We start from the raw sequence: 25,572 nt of genomic DNA, 5'->3' as shown, positions 1-25,572 counted from the left end.
AAGCGCCCTGCGTTTTCGGCGTTACTTTCAAACCTCGCGCAGCGCACTCGGTGTCCGTCCAATCGGAGAAAAATGGCGGTGTGGAGCAGCATTTTGCGTGCTGCGAGGCAGAAATTGCTGCAGAACAGCGGCTCCGGAGCGTCGTTGTTGAAGAACGGTGATTATCCGTGCACGGCCACTCGCGATCGCGATCGTCGGACGACAGTGCTTGTCATTTTGTTTGATACGCTTCTGCGAAAGCCGACGGTGTTTTGTTACGCAACGACCGCACAGTGTATTCCGTGTATTTATTAGAGTTTTAGAGTATGATTTTTCGGAGGTGTCTCGTGTCGCGGAAAAAACCGAGGCACGTCTGAATAAAAAACGCGCAGTTACAAAACGTTAAAGACTTTTAGATTATTTATCACTAATTTCGATAACTACTTTTTCTCATTTCGAGAACTGCTGACAGTACTAGTATCTTACACACACACACACACACACACACACACACACACACACACACACACACACACACACACACACACACACACACACACACACACACACACACACACACACACACACACACACACACACACAGACACACCCAACATATATAATATGTAGATGCACGTGATAGTATCCTGTCAGAAAAAATCCATAGCGAATTTGTTCACGTCATTTATTACAATGATTCCGATTGACCTCTATATTAACATCCTATATTTCATTGTCACGAATTCAGTCATAAATTCATAAAAATAAATGCGTGATTGTCAGCTGGTCATTTGGAATTTTATCGGCGTGGCACTTTCGGTGTCTTCGAGTGTCGGATACCCTCAATCAACTCAATCACTTCATTACAATCCACTTTTCCCAGCGCGAACCTAAAAGAGATCTCTTTTATATTTCTAGGACAAACGAGATGCATGTCGGAGGAACGCACGTTCGCCATACGACCGAGCCGCTTCCAGTGGCACAAGACGAAAGATTATTTTCACTTTTACTTTCTGCTCGGTGCCATTCCCGTTTGCGTCGCGATCACCCTGGTTAATGTATTCATCGGTCCTGCCACGCTCGAGGAGATCCCCGAGGGTTACGTTCCAAAGGAATGGGAGTACCTTCAGGTAAAATGTGGTAGGCCAGTGGGAAAAAAATGATATCTTTTCATCGAGACGTTTCGAATGTCTTTGAGAAACAACTGTCGAAGAATGTAACAGTCTTCGTTTCTCATTTGTTTCAGCATCCGATTAAAAGATTCTTCCAGCGTTACTTCTTTCCGTCGCCGCAGCAGGAATACGAGAAGTATCTGCACTTCATATACCACGAGAACCAGCTCAGGAAAGTCAGACTTCTCCAACAGCAGGTGGACTACGCGATGGGCACCAAACGGGATTACAGAGGCCCGTACTTCAAGGAGATGTACGGCTCCAAGTATCTGCACTTGTACAGACAGTCCTTGGACCAAAGGATCGAAATCGACGAGTAAAATTGACTTTGTTCCGCTTGTTTTTAATTGGAGAGCACCGTGGGAGCTGGAGGAAACTATTCGATCAGGTGTAGATCCTATGTAGATCCTATGTTCTAGGATTCTGATTAATTTATGCCGCAGAGTAAACGACCTGCGCGGTGTCAAATCTCTGCCGATAAACTACATTGTACAGTTACTACATAGTCAATAAAGTCTTGAAAATTTTCCTTGTGTGAAAGTACGCGCCGAAATAAGTTTTCCATGCAATCCTTGATATTTTCCATGCAACATGTGTATATATAATGTAACATAGTATAACAATTTCATATAATTAATTCATATATTTTTATATTTTACATATATATATATATTACAATTTTATATAATTTTCTATTTTTATGAGAACTTTTTATGATAACTTGATGCAGGCTTTTCGCTTTCGTTATGCATCAAATTTAAAGACCTTACAGATATTTCTTATTATTAATTGGCGCATGCATATAGTTTGAGAGTGATTTATCGCCCGCACGTTCACACAATTAATAAAGTGTTAGGTAATCATTGCGACGTGACTCTTCATGAATGAAGAGTGCGCTATCAGCTATCACCAGAGGTGCAAATCATTTCCTATAATGACGCAATTATTTCTCAGGTGGCAATTATTTATGGTTAACCGCAACCGTCAATAATTTCTTTTCGGATTCGGATTGGGTTTCGCAGCAGGAACTACAAACGACCGAAGCGCTTAATCGATATTTGTTTTAATTGAAAACGGTATAACTTCGGTTTCAGTAAATTTATTTTAAACCCCTAGCACGAGGGAGTAATCTCCGCGTATTTATTCGCGTTGATTGTCAAAAGGAACACTGTAATCTTGACAGTTAAACTTAACGAAATCGTCTTTGATTCTCGCTGTATTCCTCGTATATATTTCAGCCGAAATGAAAAACTGACAATCTTTCGGCAGGCGCGATACAGGAGATTCTATGTCGCAATCATGCGACATTAAATCAAAGCGCGTCGTCGGAAGAGATCGATTATCGCGATAATTACGATAAGCAATTTCTTCGTTCGCTTTTGCATACAATTTAATTAATGGAGAACCTTGGATCATTGACTTTTTTAACACGAGTTCTCTCTCTTTCTCTTTGCATGTGCGGCCGTTGTCATATGAGCTGTCTCGCGAATATACCGGACGTTTCCGCTTCCTCTTGTTTCCCGTGAAAACGTTTTTTACGTCGTCCTCGCGAAACCCTTTCGACCTCCAGTCAACGATCGCTTCACGTGCAACAATACGTTTTGTTGCGTCATTACGATTAACTGTAACGCGGTCCTCCAGTAATGAGACGCGGGGCGTATTGCGAGTATTCTGTTTCAACTGTTACGTGCTGTTCTCGTTAGAATCTTACTATTGCAGCCGAGGATTTTGTGATAATGCCGAAGATGTATTAGACTCGGAATGTTTCCTTCACGAAAGTACCTTCCCCCCCCCCCGGTACCTTCGGGAAATAAATAATGAGATCATATCTTTCAATTAATTTCAAGTAAAACATTATTCACTTAGATCCTTAAAACTTCAGTCATATTTAATAGCCCAAAAAATTATTGAAAAATTATTAAGAAGAAAAACAATGCAATACTTCCGGGAAATGAGTAACAAAATTATATGATTATCTTCTCATTAATCTCGAGTGAGCGTTGTTTACGTGTGGAGCTTCCATCTAATAATTAAAAACGCAGAAATTAAGCCTGTTTCCCACGATGCAATTTTTCGTGCGAGTTTACCTGCGAGGAGTTCGCAGCGAGAAAAGTTGCTTGCCGCGTAGCCTGCACGGTGGCTGGCAGAGCTCCTAGCAGGTAAACTCGCACGAAAAATTGCATTGTGGAAAATTTTAGTTAAAAGATTATAAAAAAAAAAAAAGACGGCATTGTTGGCGTAGTCGACCCCGCTACAGTTATATAGGAGCTTTTACGTGGACGATAGTCGCACGTTTTCGATTACTCCGCGACTGCATTATCAGAGCCATCGGAGGTTCGGCCAAAGATGATAAGAAAGATAGAGCGTTTGTTGTTTTTGCGAAAAACGTGGCGTTTCCGCAAAGCCCTCCTCCCATGATCCTCGGCGATAACGCGAATGTCCTGTCGGCGCGTTAACAACGCGTTGATCATGAATGTAACCGGTACAGCGGCAGTGGTCATTGTCAAGGCCGCCTCGTGTATCTTGCATAATGCGTACTCGTGTACGAATGCAGCTCGAGCATGGCACGCAAACAGCGATCGGCTCGGCGCTAATTCAGCCGCATCTGTCACTCTTCCCGTCCGCGCTTTATTCGCATTTGAATATATCGTTAAATCTTCATAATTTTTCGCATAATAACGCTTGACAATTGCGCGGACACCCACGGCTATTTATCATCAGCTCCGACAGCGTAACAGCTATTCACAACGTTTTTCCGGTCTCATTTGACGGATGCTTCTAATTAATGTGCTGTTTCGAAGATAAAGCGGGCGATTAATCCGTAATTATCGCGACGCAATTTGATGTATTCTTCTTTTAATTTTGTAATCTTAATACACTTGCGATTTTTGATAAAAATGTCGAGCGCTATAGGATCGTTTTTAGACGTGTATGATTTTCGATTATTAATAAGTTTAGGTGATACGTATGGAAAGGCGAGCTGAAAATTGTTTGATAAATCTTAGTAATGTAATATGTATAGTAAATAGCTGTATATATGCTGTACAACAGCTGTTCCAAGAAATAAAACTTACACACTGAAAAAAAAAATACTTATCCAAGAAAATATTTTTTCACATAGTACCAATGGCTTATTTACTTAATATAATCACATATTTATTTAGAATTAGATATCTTTACTTAAATTAAGTAAAAATATCTTGTGGCCACAAGATGCCACAAGACATTTACTTAAATTAAGTAAAAATATCTAATTCTAAATCAATTGAGTGATTATATTAAGTAAATAAGCCATTGTGAAACAATATTTTCTTGGATCTAAGTATTTTTTTTCAGTGCAGACGTCGTTTCAGAAAATCTCGTCTTTAGGACATCTTTTGATAAAATTTTAAAAACACACTTAAAAAAGACATTTTAGACACGTGTGTCTAATAATAATAAAAACGTCTTACGTTGAATTTTAGTCTGATACTTAAGAACGCAAAAAATTGTTAAAAAATTGTTTAAAAAAGGACGACTCAGGTACTCTGTCATTAGAAAGATCGACTTGGCGATAATCAAAGGATTTACACGTGGACGATACTCGCGGATTTGCGATCTCGATAAGATCGAGATCGTAATCGAAGTATAACGTAACGATATTTTACGTTGCTTATTGTTTCTCGTAATTTAAGCGATGTATTGCGTGAGAGATTGTTGTTTTTCTCGTTTTGATTGACTTTGACAAATCCGCCAAAGGGGCAGTAACAATTCTTAGCTTCCTTTCCGTACGTTATTACGTAATTAATAATCGAAATTACACACGCCTAAAATCGATATTAGGGTTCTATATAATCGCAATTAAAAAAAATCATGCCTATTATGATTACGTTGACACGCGTGCGGTAGAGAGTTCGTGATGTAACACCGCACTTTCCGCTTCATTGCCGACTTCGTCGCGGGCATTTCCGCCACGTCTTTCATCCCAAATCGGTGTCCACTAAATCTAATGACTTCGCTGGATGCTTGACTGATTCTCGGCGAAAGTTTGCGCGAGTTCGACGGCACTTTTGCAGCTCTCGCGCAATGAATTGCGTCTACGAAATGATTTTGTAGCAGTATATCGTTCTTTAAAAGTTAGTTGGCTTCTAGTAACGCGAGAGTGGAAAGATAGACCATCGATCTATCAAAATATAAATATTCTTTCGGAAGAATATACGCGTGTGCGGGTAAAATTACTCAGAGTGTAAATCGCGCAATCGGGAGAAAATTTATTGCCAGTGACTATTGCAAAATTCATACGCAGAAAAAAAAGAAGTATCAAATCAAAACTTATGTACTTTGTACATACGCAACGATTTATAATCTTTTTATAAGAATTTCAACTTTTTATCTTGACTTTTTTTCTTGGTTGAACTATATAAATTACTTATTTAAGTAAATTTTCTTTGTTTAACGCAATATAATCTCATTTCAAGATTATAGATTCAACACCCCAAAAAAAATATTCTGTTGTTTAGTGGCTCCCGCTTGATTTTAGAGGATTTTCTTCTGAAATACGGTCTCAAGAAAATATTTTAAAATCTAGAGGAATATCCTCTAACCATGAGACACTAGACTTAGATTGCAGTCCTCTTAATGCTAGAGGAATCTCCTCTTCTCATAAATCAAATAATAATCTTATTTATAGCATTTATAATAATACTTTAAAACGAATATTCTTTATTCAATCTTATTAAACATAACTTATATCCGATTATTATATGTTGGACTGAGAAAAAACTTCTTTCTGTGTCAAAGCATATAACATGAACGAGGTAACAAAGTTTTTGATGGAAGCACATTTAGGCGACTACTGGCCCGCATTTGAGAGTGAGTATTTTTTCTTATTCTAGTAGTTTCTGTTTAAAGTTAAAAGCTAGATCTACAATGAGACGTAAATCGTAGTTGCATGATTAGGGCCAAACCATATAACATGGTGGAGCGATATATACAGTCATAGTCAGTAGACGTAAGTACCCATAGAGCACAAAATGTTTTAAAAATATTTTTTAAATATTTTTTAGGAAGATTAAAATAATTCACAAAAATATTTTTTGAATGTTTCTATGTCCGCCAGATCATGTCAGAAAAATATTTTCAAAAATATTTTTATAAGATTGCAAATAAATATATTTAATAATATTTGTAAAATCTTTTAGAAATATTACTTCAAAAAATAAAATATGTTTAACCCAATAAGTAATAATTGTGTTTCATGTTTGAAAGATTTTTTTAATATCTGTAAAGTATAGGTACATCTTTTTTTTTATATATTTGAAAAATATACATATCTATCTTGTGAACGTCATGATTTTGCTTCGCCAGAGACCTGCTTATATTAGCCCTCAACTGAAATTTATTTACGAGTTAGTCTTACCATTATGCGCCGCCTAGCAGCGTCGTTCCAAACTAGCACGGAAAGATGCGCTATCATGCATCTTTTAATTAAGAATATTTCATAATATTTCAAAAATATTTGAAAAAAGATTTTAGAACCAATAATAGATTTAAAATATTTTTAAATATTTTGGAACAAGATTATAAAACAATAAATATGTTGATTTAAATTAATATTTCAAAAATATATTTCAAATATTTAAGAAAATATTTCCTGGGTGATAAAGAAGAACATTTTTATAAATATTTTTAAAAGATTCTCAAAATATTCTTAAAAATGTTATCACAAAAGGTTTTTTAACTTTTTTAAAATATTCCTAAAACCATTTTAAAATATTTCTTGCAATATTTTTATAGAAATATTCAAAAATATTTTTTGAAAACATTTTGTGCTGTATGGGTAACGCACAAGCTTTGGTGTATTTTAACAGTCGGGATACGTCAAAGCTTGTGTGTTACTTACGTCCGCTGATTATGACTGTCGTATATCGCTACGCCATGTTATCTATATGCTTTGACCCTAATCATGCAACTACGATTTACGTCTCATTGTAGATCTAGCTTTTAACTTTAAACAGAAACTACTAGAATAGGAAAAAATACTCACTCTCAAATGCGGGTCAGTAGTCGCCTAAATGTGCTTCTATATCAAAAACTTGTTCATCTCGTTCACCCGTTCATAATAAAGAATACTATATAATTAGCACTACACTTCAATGTGCACACAATTCGCACGCAGCCACAGGCTCGTCGACATCGTCTCGTACGGTGTGGTGGCGTACGCATCGCGTAGCTAATAAGATAATCGTTTTTTAACAAACGCGCGTGCCACTGATATCTTGCATATCCTCTTATTTTAAGAGGCTATTCGGATTATTATAGTAGAATTTGCTGTAGAGGAATTTACTCTTGATAACTCAGGCATCCACTCTTTTATAAAGTAATACATCTAGTACAGTCATTTGGTTGTAAAAGAAGAGGTTACCTGGAAAGTTTTCCGGGAGTTTTGAAAATGGGTAATTTTATATATTTCGATGTGCTCTTTCCGAATTTCAACTTTGCCACCTCGTATCTTTGCCGCTCGCGCCGCCGTATTGGAAAAATGGCGCCTAAAAGCAGTTTTTTGACAATATCTCCTTTCCGACTCATTCCACGATAAAAACATTTATATACAAAATAAAACTAGAGAAAATTTCCTACAATTTATGTAATAACCTTTTTTTCGTAAAATTAATAGTTTTGGCATACGAGCGCCGCAAAGTGTAGTTCAACACGCGTTTTGGCCTAAAAACTCATTTCCACACCACCTTGAGGTAGAGTAAGCGGCGCGTTTTTTTTACCGTGGTATCCCCAGTAGGCCTAGTCCACATGCAATTCACTATTCTAAAATTTAGCGCATTCTTCTTCGCTTCGCTGTTCTTGATGGACCAGGTGTTGCGAGTTCATCGTCATTAGTACTGATCGAAACGTCACAGGCCGAAATTTCTTCCACATCATCCGCGATGGGATTATCAGTAATCACCTTCAATTTTGGTAATCAGTTCGTCTAGAGAAAACTGACATTCTTCGGAATTCTGCTCGAGATAAGAATAAATGTACTGCATCGCAGTATCGATCTCGTTTGCATACGGACCTCTTTTTTTTACTTCTTCAGTCGGTGGGGCTTGGTACAATTTTTTCATGCACGAATTGTGATATTGTGCATCGGCTGCGACCAAATCATTAACATGCTCGAGACGCTCAACAATCGCTCGACCCCAATCATCATTACGAGCTCGAGCAAGTTCTGAAATACTGTTTCTCATCGATAATTTACGTACGAAGCGAAGAAGAATGCGCTAAATTTTAGAATAGTGAATTGCATGTGGACTAGGCCTACTGGGGATACCACGGTAAAAAAAACGCGCCGCTTACTCTACCTCAAGGTGGTGTGGAAATGAGTTTTTAGGCCAAAACGCGTGTTGAACTACACTTTGCGGCGCTCGTATGCCAAAACTATTAATTTTACGAAAAAAAAGGTTATTACATAAATTGTAGGAAATTTTCTCTAGTTTTATTTTGTATATAAATGTTTTTATCGTGGAATGAGTCGGAAAGGAGATATTGTCAAAAAACTGCTTTTAGGCGCCATTTTTCCAATACGGCGGCGCGAGCGGCAAAGATACGAGGTGGCAAAGTTGAAATTCGGAAAGAGCACATCGAAATATATAAAATTATCCATTTTCAAAACTCCCGGAAAACTTTCCAGGTAAAACTACCAAATGACTGTACTAATCTTACTTAAATAAAAATATGCTTTATGTAAGATTTTTTGCTTAGAAGAAATGCTTAGAGGAATTCCCCACTTATGAGTGGAATATGTTTTTTTGAGTGAAGATAATAGACTGTTTCGTATACATGAATATATAAATCTTGATTTGATACTTATTTTTTTCTGTGTATGCGATACGAAAAATGCATACGTTTAACAATATGCGCGCCCGATCAATTATTTATCATACTTTAATTCTTCTTTTTCGGATAATACAGCTTATCAGTCGCGATTGTAAGCCTCGCTAATCGCGTTATGGCAGGCTAAATAATTGATAATTATGTTACGTCTTGTGTACGTACGTTCTTGTGAATTCGAGTACGATAAACCTGTTACAGCACACGTATGAATTACGGCGCGTGGTATAATCGCGCGGTCATTAAGTGCAACGGTCATGAATACGTTACGAGAAATTTCTAAAATCCTTTATGATAAACGCGTAATCTGACGTCTACAAGATAATGGCGTTGTTCTCCCCACCGTCGCTTGTTTTCGCAATTAAAACTCATCTTATAGGCAAATTGCTCGCGAGAATCCGCAACTGCGGAAAAAAAATACATTCAGGAGCAAATCACGCCTGACGTTATGCATCTTATCGTACGACTCGGTGCCGCTTCTCACTTGCCCCGTTATTATTGTATATCATAATTACGTAACGATACGTAATAGCGAGACGTCAGAATCGCTTTATCCTTCGACACGTGCAAACCGATTCCGTCCTTCCTTCGCGAGTGTTTCCTTCGGTGGAAATGTTTAAGCAGAAATCGATTATTATAATTAACAATGCGTGTATACATGTGTGTGAGACGTAGAACAAAACTTTCCTATCGATAAAATATTCCATAAAGCTCGCTTTTAATCACAACGCTGTGTGTCGACATGATTTCAATGCGCTTTAAGTGTGGGGTGCGACATTTTTCCACCGTCATTATTTTACGCTGCAAATTACCGCGATCAAGATCTAAATAAATCGTTACATCACAAATTAATAATTGCACGAATCATCACGAAATTGGTGTAATAAACGCCGACGATTAAGCTGTTATCGTGTGGCACATCTTGTTACATGACGTGCGACATTCGCGATCTCTTGAATTTTTCTTGGTATCGCGTGAGAAGAAGAAAAATCCCGCAATCTGATTTTTAAGGATAGAGCAAGGTGAAGGTTGGACGCTCGAAGATGCATTCGCCAATGTCGCGGCATGCAACGTACACGCGGATAATAGATTCGCAATAATAAGCTCGCGCCAGGTCGTCCTAACGTAGCGCGTACGTGACATTTACATCCGTAACGATACGGTACGGGGACGCGTCTTATGCAATTTTGTGTGTACGACATATTAGCATCAGGAAGTTAAGATTGCACGTCGCGTCGATCGTCGCCGTCGTGATGCACGAGAATTATGCGACATCGCAGAAGTCGTTTCACCTCGATTGCACGTCTCGCGTGCAAATCGAGATTGTCGTCCATTCGTACCTCCTTCGGTCGTGCCTCCTTCAAATATTAGATTAAAGCGATCGTCTCTAACGCGTCTCTAACGTATTCCTTCTGCAATTACAACGAATGTATAATGGCTCAACGATCTCGTTGAGATAAATTTCTGTCTTCCGTAGACACTCATCGCGCAGATGACAACGAAAGCTGTTAATATAAGCATCGCGGCTCGCGATATGAGAAAACAGAAAAAGACAATTTCGTTAATTCTTCTTTCTCGACGGCGGCGTTGCCTTAGCCCTTAGCCTCCTGAGGAATAGTCCTCCTGGAAGTCATGTAGGACTTGTTTTCGTTAGTGCAATTGTTATGAGAGAAAACTGCAATAAGCTTCTTGCCCAAGATTTATTAATTATGAAAAATATACATATATCTCAATACATTTATTCAATTAACCATCTCGCTTTCACATGAAAATCGTAGGGGATACGGGCACAGTATCTTTGATACGATCGTACGTAGGTATAGCGTGAATTTTCCCTGTCGCAATCAGAAATAATCCAGTGAGATTCTCATCGACAACAGAAGGTCGTCGTAATCGGAAACGGAAGTAACCGCGAGGGCTGTGGGCTTTCGCGATTTGCATAAATGTCATTTGTCACAGAGATAGTTGTTTCCTGAGTTGAAACTGGTCCTTGAACATGTTTCCTGATCGAGACTTTCGTTCGTTCGCATCATCGGCCCGAGATCAACGGGCTCAAGACCTTCGAGCGGAAATACAGAAATAGGCTTCGTGTTGTTTCGGAACCTTTCTAACAATCTCTCGATCGCAATACATGAACATTTTGTACGAGACTTATATTTGTCGAGAGCGAAATTTCAAAATCGGAAAGTCGCATATAGACTCTGATCTTATTTACTCAAGGAAATCGATTCGAAATTCGTGAGAGTTTTTACTGACATTTCTCTCTTTTGCCGGAAGCGTCGAGCGTTTGTGTAACATATTTTTATATGTCATATACGTATATAAGTATAATAGATTGTGTCGGCGTTTATCGTAAAACACCGATTTATATATCGTCACTCAACAACGCGATCGGGTTCAATATCCGCGACAGACTGACGTCTGAAAATTAAATCATTAATCACGCCGCGAACGGAAGAATAAGTGAGGATTAATCTACCGGATCGATCTACGTTATATGAGCTTATGGACACTACGGTGTCCATAGATTATGGACGCTATCGGATATCGACGCGAAAATATGGTCCATCCACGAATTATCTTTACGCGCGTTATACGATGTTATAATATTATTCAGTAATGCAGAAATTCGAGGAGATAACCGTGAGAAAATTATTTTCTATTACCATCCTTTCAGTTGCCGTATAATAAAGCTGTGGAATAAATGATAAACCTATCTCGTAAATAATTTTACGAAAAGTCGATATTTTTACTTTTTCAGTCTCGACAATAATGTCTTTAAAGTTAAACAGGAGTTAGGATTCTCGCTTCAATTAATTATGTATTTATGAATACTTTTTCGTACTGATTCGCTTTGAAAGACTATGGGCTAAATTTATTATTTAATTAAAAATATATATGAGCTGTTCCTCTGCTTTCCAAAAAATAGTATCGTGCTTCTTGACATCAGACAAAAATAGTATCGTGCTTTTCCTTTTTTTCCATCTTCGAGAGCGTCGAAAGACGCATTGAATTGTCAAATATAATTACGGTAATAAATATTAATTCAATCTCTTGAAATAACAATGACAAGTTCCATCCGAGCGTTAATCGCGATCTATATACACACGCGAATATAATTTTCGCGCAGATGTCATTTCGGAGTATTACACCAGGTTGATAAATAAGACAATGTATCGTTGATAGAGCGAGATGAAAACACGACGATTATACACCGCGGATGTATTTTACAATTTCCGTCTCGTCTATTTCCCCGTACTCCCGGAGGCACGACGTAAGAGAGATTTTCAGGTCAGTTAAAAGAAAGAGAGGGAGAGAGAGAGAGATCGCCTTGGATCGGAAATTGATTTTGAAGGCCTCGACGGTATAATTCTCGATGGTCGAAAGGGATCTAAGCCTATAAAGGCGCATCAAGGAAACGCGCACAAAAAGAATGTAGATGCCAATTAAGCAAGAAAATCTAATCCACGAATGCGACGCGTTGGACTAATCAAATGGACAATTTAATGAGTAAAGACAAATGAGAGCAAACGCCGATGGTATTATAGAATAAAGAATAAATTATATATTATATTCAATTACAAGACAGTGTCTCATTAAATTGATTGTATATCAGGAGAGCTTTAACGTTACTTATTGAAAATGGGTTGATCAAACACGTTATATCGGACCAACACAAGCCAGTCGATCCACAAGTTGCTCACAATTTTTCAGGTAAAGATAAAACGGTGCTTTTCTCCAACAGTGCCAGGTTTATACATCTATAGATAAATACATATTAATTACGCCTTAATTAAATTAAATCAAGTGTATTAATTAATTAAATTAAATTATTAAAAGTATTTATCTGAGAGCGAGCGTGGCGTAGCAGACAGCGCACTGCTAAACCAAAGATCTCAGGTTCGAATCCAGTTCTGGTAGAACCAAAATAAATAAATTGTATCGCGTCGGCATTAAACTGTAGGTTACATGTACTTGTGTACAACCTACGTGCACACCACAAGCACATGACTTTTTGGGGGAGGCCCAGGTCCGACTAGGACTGTTGCGCCATTATGAATGAATGAATGAATGAATGAATATTAATTATTATTATAATTAATATTAAAAATTAATATTAAAATAAATACGAAAAACGATGACGTTCCTGCGATGACGGGTATCACTATACCCGTTAGGAACCGTTAGGAAATGTGTCTTGCAGGAACGTCATCGTTTTTTGTATTTATTTTAATATTAATTTTTAATATTAATTATAATAATGATTAATATTCATTCATTCATTCATTCATTCATTCATTCATAATGGCGCAACAGTCCTAGTCGGACCTGGGCCTCCCCCAAATAAGTCATGTGCTTGTGGTGCGCACACAGGTTGTACACAAGCACATGGAACCTACAGTTTTAACGCCGAATCCGAACGACAAGTAGAGGGGGTTTCGAGGCAAGGGATACTCCTGACGGGCTGCCATTCCGTCGAGGAGGAGAGACAAGCGATACAATTTTATTTATTTTAGTTCTACCAGGACTGGATTCGAACCTGAGATCTTTGGTTTAGCAGACCAGTGCGCTGTCTGCTACGCCACGCTCGCTCTCACGTGATTAATATAATATTTCTTACTAGAAATTTTACTTATCGGCCAGTGTCATCAATACATCATGTTTTTAAAATATTTTTGATTTGCAGGCTGAACTACAAAATAGCCACCATGATGATGAACATCAGACAGAATTACAGATTCTTCGCTCTCAATTATTAGAAATGACTAGGTCCGACTCGGACTGTTGCGCCATTGAAATAAAAAAAAAATTAAAAATGTTTAAAACATAATGCCAAATTTTTCGAGTTTATTTAGGTTAATTAAAAGAAATTGAAAAATAATATTTTGCAATACATTAATTTAACAAGAAATATGAACCATATCGTGGCAATTAAAATATTTCTTGTCAAACCAATGTATTGCGAAATATTATTTTTCAATTTCTTTTAATTAGCTTTTATGAAAGAGGGCTGAAAGAGGGCGATCGGCTCAAGAGACAAGGAGAGAGGGAGGGAGAAAATGCAAGGATAAAATGCGTTTTCGCAGGCATTTTCACGGGTCAGGGACGCATACGCGAGTGCTAATCGCGACTGCTCCTATTGTCGTTAACGTTTACTTTTTATATCGCGAGCGCAGGACTTTGCAATCGCTAAGGAGGCCATGCCTCCCGCCGCGAATGGATGTAAACGTTACCGTGATTAAACTTAAACGGCTGAGAGCCGATCGTAATCGGCTGGACGCCTGCCGTAGCAATCGTGCGATCGCGTAAAGATAATGAACTGTTGAAAAAAAAGAGCCTTAAAGCAATCATCAATTGCCAGCGGCACCCGTTGCTCCTCAATGCGATTTTCCTTCCTGTTAGGTTTCTTCGCTGATAAGAGTTGCCTGTCGTCACAATTGTTACTTCTTCCTCATCTTCTGAGGTTTCTTATGGAATTCGATGCCTATACTGTTAAATATTAAAGGATAAAATTTAAACCTATATCTTAAGTTAAATAAAATTTTGTTATTTTTAACTGCCACGTGTGTCAAAATTTATTATTTTAATATAAAACAGTATTATTTTAACTTCAATGGTTTAATAAAATTAACATTGTTTTAGTTTATTAACGACATATTGAGTAAGAGCAGGGGCTACCAACAGGATTGGTTAAAAATGACTCAAATTGAGTATAATTTGGCATTACGAATTTAACGGTGTATGCGATGGCCTAGCTTGTTTTCTTAAAAATCGAAAACACACATTAACTCAGATTTATACATTCCAACGATTTTCTCTTAAGTCAATCTTTATCTCAAGAGAGATCTTTTCAAATCCTCTCTCATCTTCTCTTTCGCTGTGCGATCTCTGAGGTTTTCTCGAATGTTTTTACTCCGAACCGAATCTCTGCATCTCCGAGTGTCGAAGCCAAACGTATCCGTCGTTCACTCGCGACCGCGTATTTCCCTGGAAAGCTGTGTTTAATGCGCGAGCACGAACCGAGCTTTATTTATTGCCGAGTTGCGAATCAGAATTAGCTTATCACTCATCGACAATAGGATCCGGATGGTGACGGCGCGGCGCAGAAAAAAAGCAATATCTATCGCTGGAAAACCCTATAACGGGATATCGGCGAGCCTCGCACAGATCGCAATCTGAAAACCGCAAGCTCGAGGATGAAACTGCATCTTTCGTTTAGCCCTCTGGCTGCATTGAGTCATTTCTCCGCGCATCCGATAGTTCTCTTCGCGATATAATCATTATATTTTTTTTCCACGACGAGAAAACCCCCATTGTCATCGGAATTAATCATTCGTTAAATTTAATTTACAGCTCAATATTATACGCATTTTATTATGAGTATAACTTTCTAAGTGTCGCCGAATTAGAATAATTTTTATTATTTATGATAAAAAATTTATTTAATTTTAATTTGCGCCATATGAGTATATTATTATTATTATTATTTGATTGTACGATTCATTTTTTGAAATTCAGTTCAAGAATATCCGTCGTTCATTTTTATGCGCGTACCTTGCGAAGATAATACCCAGGTAGCACATATTATAGTTTCATATACGTTTTTTGAACGTATACATAGTTTCATAACCGTAAAGAACCATTAAGAAACGTATTTTTTACGTTTCTACAGTTAACAAAAATACCTATTTGTTAAATTTTTCCTTTCAAAATTATAATTTGCTTTATCTATATATATAATAGCTTTAATAGCCTTTTTTGAAACATTTAAATTTATATTGCACTAATTATTGCACAAAATAAATCATTTTATCCATGCACATATATCCATTTATTTGCTTAAATTAATTTTGTCCTACCGGTCTTAATCTATTTTTCATCGGACAAATCTGAGCTTAGAAAACTTCCAACAGTTGCAAAATAAACATTCTGCTGAACGTGGCCATTGAAAGAACATTTATACGTGTGTTCCGTTTTGAAGAACTTCCTGAACTGGTTGGTGCACATCAGTAATGCAATTAAGTTAGAGTGAGACAAATATATTTTGTTTCGCTTTAACTTATTGCACGAATGTGCACCAGTTCAGGAATTTCTTCGAAACGTTTCTAGAAATCGGTTATAAAACGTTTCGGAAAAACGCTTATAAAACATTTCTGAAACGTGTATGTGCTACCTGGGTACTTCCTTATTAAAAATAAAAATATAAGCTTATTTTTAATCTTATTCGTAAATCCAGATCAATTTGCATTTCCGTTCAAGAACATCCGTTGGAGTACCCGAACAATCCTACTCTCATAAAATCGATACAAATCGATTCTGTCTGCAAAATAAGATTAATTCGGAGAATTTAATTTAGGAATATCCTTGCTCGTTCCTCGCGAGGGTATCCAGAGGGAGATCTCAGGGACCGTCCTGGAAGGGCGTTTCGCGAAACCGCGTCGCAACGTTTCGAGAGAGCCGGCGGCCGGCGGCCGGCGGCCGCCTTTGCCCGCGCCGGTATAAATGCGAAGGCGCGGACGAAAATCATCTCAGTGTCGAGCGCGAAAAAAGCCGCGGCGGTGTGCTGCTGCCTCGATCTACTTACCGCTTCTCAATCGCGCAACACACGCGGGCAGCCGCCCATGTGCACGCGTGCGACCGGCGCCAGCAGGAAAAACCCGTGAGGAGGAGACTCCTACGACAGATATTTCCCAGCGACGTTTCGGAAAGGAAATTCGCAAACCGATCCGGAAACCGTCGCTGACACTTGAACTTCCGGATTTTATTTTTCCCTCTTTTCCCTCGCACCCTCCCACGTCATCGTCGTCATCCCCGCGAGCGATCACGGATCAGTCCACTCTGCAATTGTTGTCGGAACCTCTTTGCCGATTTCTCCTTCGCTCGCGTCCTCCCTAATTTATGATCCGCGTCCGCGACATAAACGGTCGCGATTGTCGCGGACGAGTAAGTCCTGATGATGTTTCTCGGGATGACTTGAAAGCGAGGGAAAGAGAGAGATAGAGAGATTCTGTCACCGTCGATATCCGTGCCGATATGGAAGAGGAACGGCGCGAAGATTGTGCAAGATATTAGAGAGGAATATCCTTGTCATTGCTGATCCGAGAGAGTTGCTGATAATTACAAGGTACTTACATCTCGTGATTTATCTTCCGATCGTGATGCTTGAATTAATTGCTATTCGTTAAATTATCCATCTTAATTAAATTAAATTGAATTAATCGAATGCTTTTTGTCAGACGTTCATGCGAAATTAATTTTCTATCCAGTTAAACCGATAATTATTGCACGTTCTATGTACAATTTAATTAAGATAGTTAGAATCAATCATCCTGACGTGGGGGATGCGAAATTTGTTTATTCTTTTACGACATTTTTCGTTATTATTCCTACGTCCAATTGTTACGTAAAATATTAATAGTATTTATTTATTTATTTTTTTTAATACGTTGAAGCCAATATATCGCGCTCGAAAAATTACTCGCAGAGAAACCTGCTCGCGAGATCGCGCGTATTGCCAATTCGCTCTCGTGCCGTTCGCCAAAATAGCAGTCGGAGCACGTAAACAAATCTCGTATTAATACACTGTGACGCGCGTATTGTCGGTCACGAAAATCGTCATCGCGATTCGGAAAATTGCAGCGCGTCCCGATACTCTCGATTCGGCTTCGCGCAAAAATCTCTTCTTTTTCGGCTTTAATAATTACAAGGTGACCGTGCTCGTGCCGCAACGGTGTGTCGATCGGATTGCGCCTGTCACCCGCGATCGCCGTGAATACGATACGACATACTTACGATCCAAATCCCAACTCTAAACGGATTTAAAAAAAAATACAGAAAAAGATACATGCCGTATCACTCAAAATTTTTCGGGCTGGACGTGACGGGCCATCGTTTCGCTTTTTCGGTCGAAATCACGAACCGCATCCGCTCGCAATTGACTCGCTTTCGCTTCCAAGTATCGCAGATCCTTTTGACAGATGGACATCGTCCGAAATATTTTTGTGCAAATGCGTTATTGCACGTTGACGGCAACGTGCATTTTTCTCGCGGCACGCGAACCGGAAACCGAGACGTGGGGTAATGTTAATTCGTAATTTTCGGAATGATTCATTCGTGATTCATTCTCCTTCATTATGTGATTGTCTTCGAATGCAACTTTATCGGCAGCTTACAAGCTCACAAATCTTGGATTAATAAAAATAAAAATTAAGATAGTTAGAGCCAATGTAAGCCTGATTGAAAAGAGATAAATTTATTTTGCGTCTGACAACTGTACGATATCAATCAAACTTATGTGGGATGCGAAATTTATTAATTTTTTTATATTTTTGTATTTAAAAAATTTTACGTGTGTGTGTGTATTTTTTGTACAATGAAAATGACGTCAATAGGAGCGCATGATAGCTTGTTGAGCATTAATAGGCAGGAAGGGCGAGCACCATCCAAGGCCCTTAATCCGCTCATAATCGTCTAATAATAAGGATCTCACGGCGGCCGGGATGCGTCTTTCATAGCGCATAAAACGCATGAGAATCTGCACGGCTGACATTTGCAAACAGATTTATAACGTTGTTAATCCTCGTCGATCTTATCGAATAAACTGCAGGCGTCGAAGCGGCGTGCGGCGTGGCATGATGAATGGACGCGCGATGGTGACGATAAGTCTTGACCTGTAATCCACAAGTGCCGCGTTAATGGGTTAAATTGCGTTAAAACGTGCGAAACTGATTGAGGATCTAGCGGCGATAACAGGCTCGTGAGTCACGAGCCCTTGCTGCTGGTTTCTTAAGCGTTTCGAGTGGTCGAACGATCGCTTAATCGCGCGATCATTATTCAATTTGTGCGCCGCGTGAAATCGCGCGCGGTGCCATAAAACACAGTAAACGTGTTTAAGAAGTTAAATTCCGTTAAAAATCCTTCTGTCACGCGATCTACTCCGATTGGTTTTTATCGATGCGCAGATTTACAAAAAAAAATACACACAGATTGAATTTAAAAAGTATTTATCTCGCATCGATCATCTCTCCGCGAATGTTAATAAAACAGCGATGAAGTGCGAATGAATAATGCAAGAGCCGATCGCGCAGATCATAACGCGGACGTTATCGATTGGCGTGGAATCAATTAATCCGAGAAACGCACATCTGTGGAAATATCTCTTCGATTTTTTTTTCTTTATTAACCACAGCGAATTCTCTTTGTAGATATTAACGCTTGTACAATATGTGATCGGTGTCGAGGGGCGAGTTAACGGTACGCTTCTCATCGCGGATCAAAGTTACGCGAGTTCGTCTCCCAGGTAGCACATACACGTTTCAGAAATGTTTTATAAGCGTTTTTCCGAAACGTTTTATAACCGATTTCTAGAAACGTTTCTCATGAGTAAAAATGTCCATTCGAAAAACGTTCGATGGAACGTTTCTTTTCCGATAAAATAACGTTTAAAAAACTTTTATAGAAGCGTTTTGTTTTAATGATAAAGATATTTTAGATAAAGATATTTAAAATTCCTACTTTGTACGTCTTTTAAACGTGTTTATGACGTCTTTGAGACATGCGTGAGAATGTTCTAGAAGCTTTATGCATATACCATCTATGACGTCTATTCTTTTTCGAAGAAATTCCTGAACTGGTGCACATTCGTGCAATAAGTTAAAGTGAAACAAAATATATTTGTCTCACTCTAACTTAATTGCATTACTGATGTGCACTAGTTCAGGAAGTTCTTCAAAACGGAACACATGTATAAATGTTTTTTCAATGGCCACGTTCAGCAGAACGTTTATTTTGCAACTGTTGGAAGTTTTCTAAGCTCAGATTTGTCCGATGACAAATAGATTAAGACCGGTAGGACAAAATTAATTTAAGTAAATAAGTGGATATATGTGCATGGATAAAATGATTTATTTTGTGCAATAATTAGTGCAATATAAATTTAAATGTTTCAAAAAAGGCTATTAAAGCTATTATATATGTAGATAAAGCAAATTATAATTTTGTAAGGAAAAATTTAACAAATATTAGATATTTTTGTTAACTGTAGAAACGTAAAAAATACGTTTCTTAAATCATGGTTTCAAAAACATTTTTATTCAAACGTTTCTTAACGGTTCTTTACGGTTATGAAACTATGTATACGTTCGAAAAACGTATATGAAACTAATATGTGCTACCTGGGCTAGATCGAGATCCCCAAGTTGGGCGCTCGAGGAATTTTCTGCACGAGTGCGATCGCGTGTTATTATTGTAGTATCATTATTCTCAACGATCGGCACGAATCTCGCGCCGGAAGCGAGATTCGCCGAACGGCTCATCGAACTTTTTTTTTTAGAGTCGAAAAAGAGACGTGCAACGAGAGCCGATCATAGGTAATATACGAAGTCAATTAAACATTAGACCATCCTATAAATAATGCGATATAAAAAGGAGCTTGATTTATTCTTTATCTCAAAACGGAAAGACTTTTATCGCCAGGAAATTAAAAATTTAACATGAAGATGGGAAGAAGTTGTACATAACAACACTATTAAGTTCGTAATGTCAAATTATATACTCAATTTGAGTCATTTTAATCATTCTTAGGTCGCCAGTGCTCCTACTCAGTATGTCGTTAATTTAACTAAACCAGAGTAAAGTTAAAATAATAATAAGATAAAATGTTGTGTGTTAAAATAATAAATTTCGACGTATATATGGTAGTTAAAAATAACAAAATGTTATTCAACTGAAGGTATTGATTTAAATTTTATCCTTTAATATCTAACAGTGTGGAAATTTATTTTAGATTAAAATAAAAATATCAAATTTTTTTGTTTTATTTCAAAAATATCTCTAAAAGAACCGCATTACTTATAAGGATGACTCAATAATATATTCCAGACATTATTACGTCTAATCTAATCCAATCAATGTAATGTTTAAAGGGCTCTAGTCGCACGTCGTACTTTAGACTGTAATTATCTATCGAATGATGACAAAACTATTTATTTAATAATGACATCCGCTGTTAATGCATCTCGTCATTTTTTTTAGTCGCCTGGCCACGCTCTGAGGTGCACGATGATCACGCAGACGAAGCTTTGGTGGAAGATCCTTCGCTCCGGCGACAAGAATGGTGTAAGTCACTTAATCCCGCGTTACGATTACGCGTTGCGATTAGCAGCGCCGTAATTAAACACGTCCGCGAACGGTGCCGCATTCTTCGGCGATACCAATTCCGAACGTGAATGCTCTACGTTTGCGCGACGCGTTGCGTACCTTCGGTAAGTACTTGGTCGTCTCGCGAAGTAAAGCGAAATGTCAAACGGCACGAGGAGATAATTCCTATTGAGATACTTATTTATTCGAGCGTATACGGAACAAAGGCGAGATGCAACCTTTTGCCAAGATTTCTTCTCGCGGAAAATATCGATGTAACACGAAAGGCACAAAATGACTACTTTATGAAGCCGGAACGAAGAAACGCGGATACATTAATAAGTAATAAAAATATGATAATAAGTAAGTAAGAATAGGTAATTGGTGTAGAGGATACATTTATTTCCTGCCTCTGATCGATTCTCGGCTCGAAACGTTGCAATCGTCGCTATAGAATAACTATCGCGAGCATCACGCACGCAGAAAGAGGCTTTGTTAAACGAGGCCGTCGAAGGGGAGAGGATCGTTTATAAATAAATAAATGGATAAACCGGCGGCGAAGGTGGCAGATCGGCCTTCTCAGTCATCGTCCTTCGACGCCGCGGAATTTTTGAAGCTAGCGTGCGTAACACTCTTCGTTCGTTGTAACATTCCGCATCCTTTCGCTCGATTTTCCGTCTAACAGCGTCAACGTAGGCCAACGGTGGATTTAGTATAATCCTTAACTAACAATTCTTAACCATCAATTTGCATATATTCATTATTTTATTTATCCGTTGAGTTTTTACTTATTTCTCGACCAAACCCTCGTGATTGCATCAAACTCTAAACGTGTGCTCTGGTATTCGTGTATCTGCAAGACCGAGGGACGGAATTATTCTTTAGCTATTCGGAGCTCTTTAGCTATTTGTCCAAGTCCCGTGCTTATTGTTACGCTCGGAAGCGAATTTCCATACGAAATCCGATGCCGATGTGGGTCTCATAGCCCCGAGCGCACGCGATCCTTGACGGAACCTTCGGCCAGCTTACAAACCTCTTTCTCGCGATCCGAGTGATAATGCCTAACGACGGAGACGCATTGTTACGAATGATCTACTCGACGCAGGTGAATCTTTCGTCTCGGTGAAATAACGCGTAAGAGCGTATCCGTTTTTCGGCTATTCTCCGAATGTGAAATGATAACGCACGCCGGACGCGTTATCGCATCGCTGTTCGACGCTATCACTGCCGTAACTTTTGCGTCGAACTTGCGGAAGATACTCGCGAATCGCCCGACACACACGTGCCAATTCATATCGAAACAAAGAGAAAGAGAGAGAGAAAGATATCTGGACGACGTTTTAATACCGTTTCTTTACGCCAATAGAAGGAATTAGGGTTGAATCATCATTAATAATTGTATCTGCGGTAAATATTTCACGAAATAATCCGGCGTTTGCAGATCCTCGCGGGCTTGGTTGCGCACTCCGGCCAGATTTCCGTGGGTCTCTCCCAGGGATACAGCGCGATCCTGATACCGAAGCTCCTGGAGACGAACTTCGCGGACCAGTCGCAGGCTTCTTGGATCGCCTCCCTCGGTGTCGTCTCGAATCCTATCGGTGCCCTCGCCGCCGGGATCTGCGCCGAATGCCTCGGCCGCAGGTCCGCGATCGCCCTGGCCACGCTGCCGCACGTCGTCGGCTGGTTGCTGATCGCGTTATCGAGGAGCGTGCCGATGCTGTACGCCGGCAGATTCGTCAGTGGCCTCGGCACCGGCATGGCCAACGGACTCTATCTCTATGTCAGCGAGGTACGCGGAAACGCGCGTACAATACTCTATACGATTTCATTAATGAAGTGTATAATAGTAATATCTAAACGAATACATGCGATGATTGTAATTAGTGCGATTAATTACGCCCGATGATACACTTTGTTATTCCATTCGCGCAGATCAAATTCTGTGAAAGTAAAAATACACTGTTAAATATTAAAGGATAAAATTGTGAAACCACGCCCTGATGAGTTAAATAACAATTTTGTTATTTTTAACTACCATGTGTGTGTGTGTGTCCAAATTTATTATTATTTTAACAGAAAACATTATTTTAACTCCATTGGTTTAGTTAAATTAACAATGTTTTAGTTAAATTAACGACATATCGAATAGAAGCAGTGGCGACCTACAAGAATGGTTAAACATGACTCAAATTAAATATAATTTGACACTACGAATTTAACAGAGTATATCTGATTTTCTTTCAGACGGCAGCGCCAGATCAAAGAGCGTGGCTCGCAAGTTGTGGACCAGTTCTGGTCTCCCTGGGTGTCTTAATGGTCTACACCCTGGGTGCCATCACGACGTGGCAAAGGGCGGCCGCTATCAGCATCGGACCCGCGATTCTGTCGCTCGCGTTGACACGGTAATCGCTTCCTCGACATATCCATTTTTTTTTGCAATTGTGAAGTAAAAAGTCACGAAAGTTCGCACGCGCGTTTCAAATTCTATTCTACATATTTCAGCTGACAATCTATCGACAAAATTTATATAGTAGATAGTGAAAATCTATTCTTGACAGATTTGGCTATCCGGGATAATTCTTCAATATAGCTGAATGAAATGGTCTGTTTCTGCAGGATGCTACCGGAAACTCCCGCCTGGCTGGCCTCGAGGGGTCGAACGGACGAGGCGAAAGAGGCTCTTCTGTGGCTGCGAGGTCCCGGACTGAACGTCGACGAAGAATACCGGGAACTCTGCGAGACGAACGCGAAGCGGAAGGAGAAGAAGGAGAGTCTCCTACGAGCGCTGCACAAGCCCAACGTGTGGAAACCGTTCCTGATACTCCTCGCCTTCTTCGCACTCCAGCAACTGTCCGGCATCTACGTTATCCTGTTTTACGCCGTGAACGTGCTCAAAGATATCGGCATTGACGTGAATGAATACGCGGCCAGCGTCGGCATGGGTGTCATCAGGCTGTTCGCGTCGATCCTCGGCGCCGGACTGGCCAACAGCTTCGGCAGGAAGATCCTGGCCTTCGCCAGCGGCTCCGGGATGGCCGCCGCCGCCGTGGGAGTTGCCCTTTCCTTCAGGTTCGCTTCAACCCCTTCAATCCTTTCAAATTTTATAATATACGAGGAACGATGAATAAGAGCAAATTAATTTTTTATCTGCACTCTCGTACTTTTAATTTGGATATCTTTCTGGAATTCTTCGTTTCTTCTTATTTCTCAAGGTTCTAGCGATCCTTAGAAATAATATGACTTTCTATATGCCCAGATTCGAGCTGCCGTCGTGGGTGCCACTATTCTGCATCGGGACTCACGTGGGCGCGTCCATGATCGGCTTTCTCACGTTGCCGTGGGTCATGACCTCGGAATTGTACCCGCTAAGGTTCAGGGGCAGCCTGGGAGGTCTCACGACCAGCATCGTGCAGATATTGACGTTCGCCGCGATCAAGACTTATCCGGACCTGAACGCTGTCGTAGGTCTGGAGTTCACGATGTGGATATTTGGCGCGGCCGGCGTGCTAGGCGCGATCTTCGCCCTGGCGATATTGCCGGAGACCCGGGGACGCAGCCTCGACGATATCGAGATGAAGTTCTCCAGCAAGCCGAGCGACAGCTTAACGTACACCCCCAAGATCTTTCCCAGAAAGAACATCATCCTCCAGCGATTCACTTCGATCTCGGAGGAGAAACAGTCGAATATCGCGGCGAATGCGTACGTCTATGACAATTTCTGCCTGGAGCTGTCCCCGGAGAAACTGGAAAAGGATCTCAAAGTTCCTGAGAAGGAATCGACTCGTGATCAACGAATCGTAACCAGCATCGCGTTCGAACACGTGTGCGTTTAGCGCGAGAAGTTCGGAAAAACTTTTATCAGAAACAATTTCTACGCGAAATTATATGGTTTTAGATTACATTTAAGATATTTATTTATTTTATACAATTAATAAGCTGAGAAATATGTTGTTCAGTGATTGTAATTGATACAGATACCGTTTTGTATCTATCGTCGCCAAATGTTCCTTCAGTATTACGAACATTCCTAGGAGCGTGGTATCGAAAATTAAACTTATGTAATATTTTTATAATGATTACGCATAATTGTACATACTTCCTGAAATTTTATATAACTTTTATATAAGTAACTTTATGTAATTTTTTGAAATTTATACAGAAACTTAAATATTTTTCCTGTATAAATTTTCTCAGTGCTGTTTTTTTATTTCTAAGAACATATTTTTTACACAGATTGAAACTGTGCGTACATCTTAACAAGTTGTACATATTATATAAAATTTATTGTATAGTATAATATTAATTACGTGTATTTGCATAAAATGACAAGAGCCACCAATTTTCACTCTTCCTGTAAATATTCATCTTTCTTTCACCCCCCGATAAAACGTTCGCTGAAAGTGATATAAAAGCTTGG

At 39.2% G+C, this 25,572-nt stretch overlaps 2 protein-coding genes across 2 annotated transcripts; both read left to right on the top strand.

The window, feature by feature from the left end:
* Position 1: 1 nt before the first annotated feature.
* Positions 2-1,678, top strand: Nd-sgdh (NADH dehydrogenase (ubiquinone) SGDH subunit). Its single transcript, XM_071722443.1, has 3 exons — positions 2-157; positions 898-1,109; positions 1,226-1,678. The coding sequence occupies exons 1-3, from the start codon at positions 73-75 to the stop codon at positions 1,469-1,471; spliced, it is 543 nt and encodes a 180-aa protein (XP_071578544.1). The 5' UTR covers positions 2-72; the 3' UTR covers positions 1,472-1,678.
* A 14,052-nt stretch (positions 1,679-15,730) lies between these two features.
* Positions 15,731-25,494, top strand: LOC139783275 (trehalose transporter 1-like protein). The gene is made up of 6 exons (XM_071722427.1): positions 15,731-17,142; positions 21,051-21,134; positions 22,597-22,944; positions 23,400-23,557; positions 23,772-24,224; positions 24,412-25,494. Exons 2-6 carry the CDS (start codon positions 21,078-21,080, stop codon positions 24,986-24,988), a joined length of 1,593 nt encoding a protein of 530 aa, XP_071578528.1. The 5' UTR covers positions 15,731-17,142; positions 21,051-21,077; the 3' UTR covers positions 24,989-25,494.
* Positions 25,495-25,572: the final 78 nt, after the last annotated feature.

The sequence above is a fragment of the Temnothorax nylanderi genome, unplaced genomic scaffold (genome assembly GCF_030848795.1).
Source record: "Temnothorax nylanderi isolate EJ_2023f unplaced genomic scaffold, tnyl_v1.0 TNYL_tig0485_pilon, whole genome shotgun sequence".
Classification (NCBI taxonomy): Eukaryota; Metazoa; Arthropoda; class Insecta; order Hymenoptera; family Formicidae; genus Temnothorax; species Temnothorax nylanderi.
The sequence above is the reverse complement of the archived record's forward strand: the minus strand, read 5'-3'. Positions and strand labels throughout refer to the sequence as shown.

Bases quoted from the DNA above. Each gene is read 5' to 3' on its own strand.
- LOC139783275 (XM_071722427.1), top strand. From the start codon at position 21,078: ATGATCACGCAGACGAAGCTTTGGTGGAAGATCCTTCGCTCCGGCGAC. The intron at 21,135-22,596 runs GTAAGTCACTTA...CGGCGTTTGCAG, and splicing joins GCTCCGGCGACAAGAATGGT to ATCCTCGCGGGCTTGGTTGC. The intron at 22,945-23,399 runs GTACGCGGAAAC...ATTTTCTTTCAG, and splicing joins TCTATCTCTATGTCAGCGAG to ACGGCAGCGCCAGATCAAAG.
- Nd-sgdh (XM_071722443.1), top strand. From the start codon at position 73: ATGGCGGTGTGGAGCAGCATTTTGCGTGCTGCGAGGCAGAAATTGCTG. The intron at 158-897 runs GTGATTATCCGT...TTATATTTCTAG, and splicing joins AGCGTCGTTGTTGAAGAACG to GACAAACGAGATGCATGTCG. The intron at 1,110-1,225 runs GTAAAATGTGGT...CATTTGTTTCAG, and splicing joins AGGAATGGGAGTACCTTCAG to CATCCGATTAAAAGATTCTT.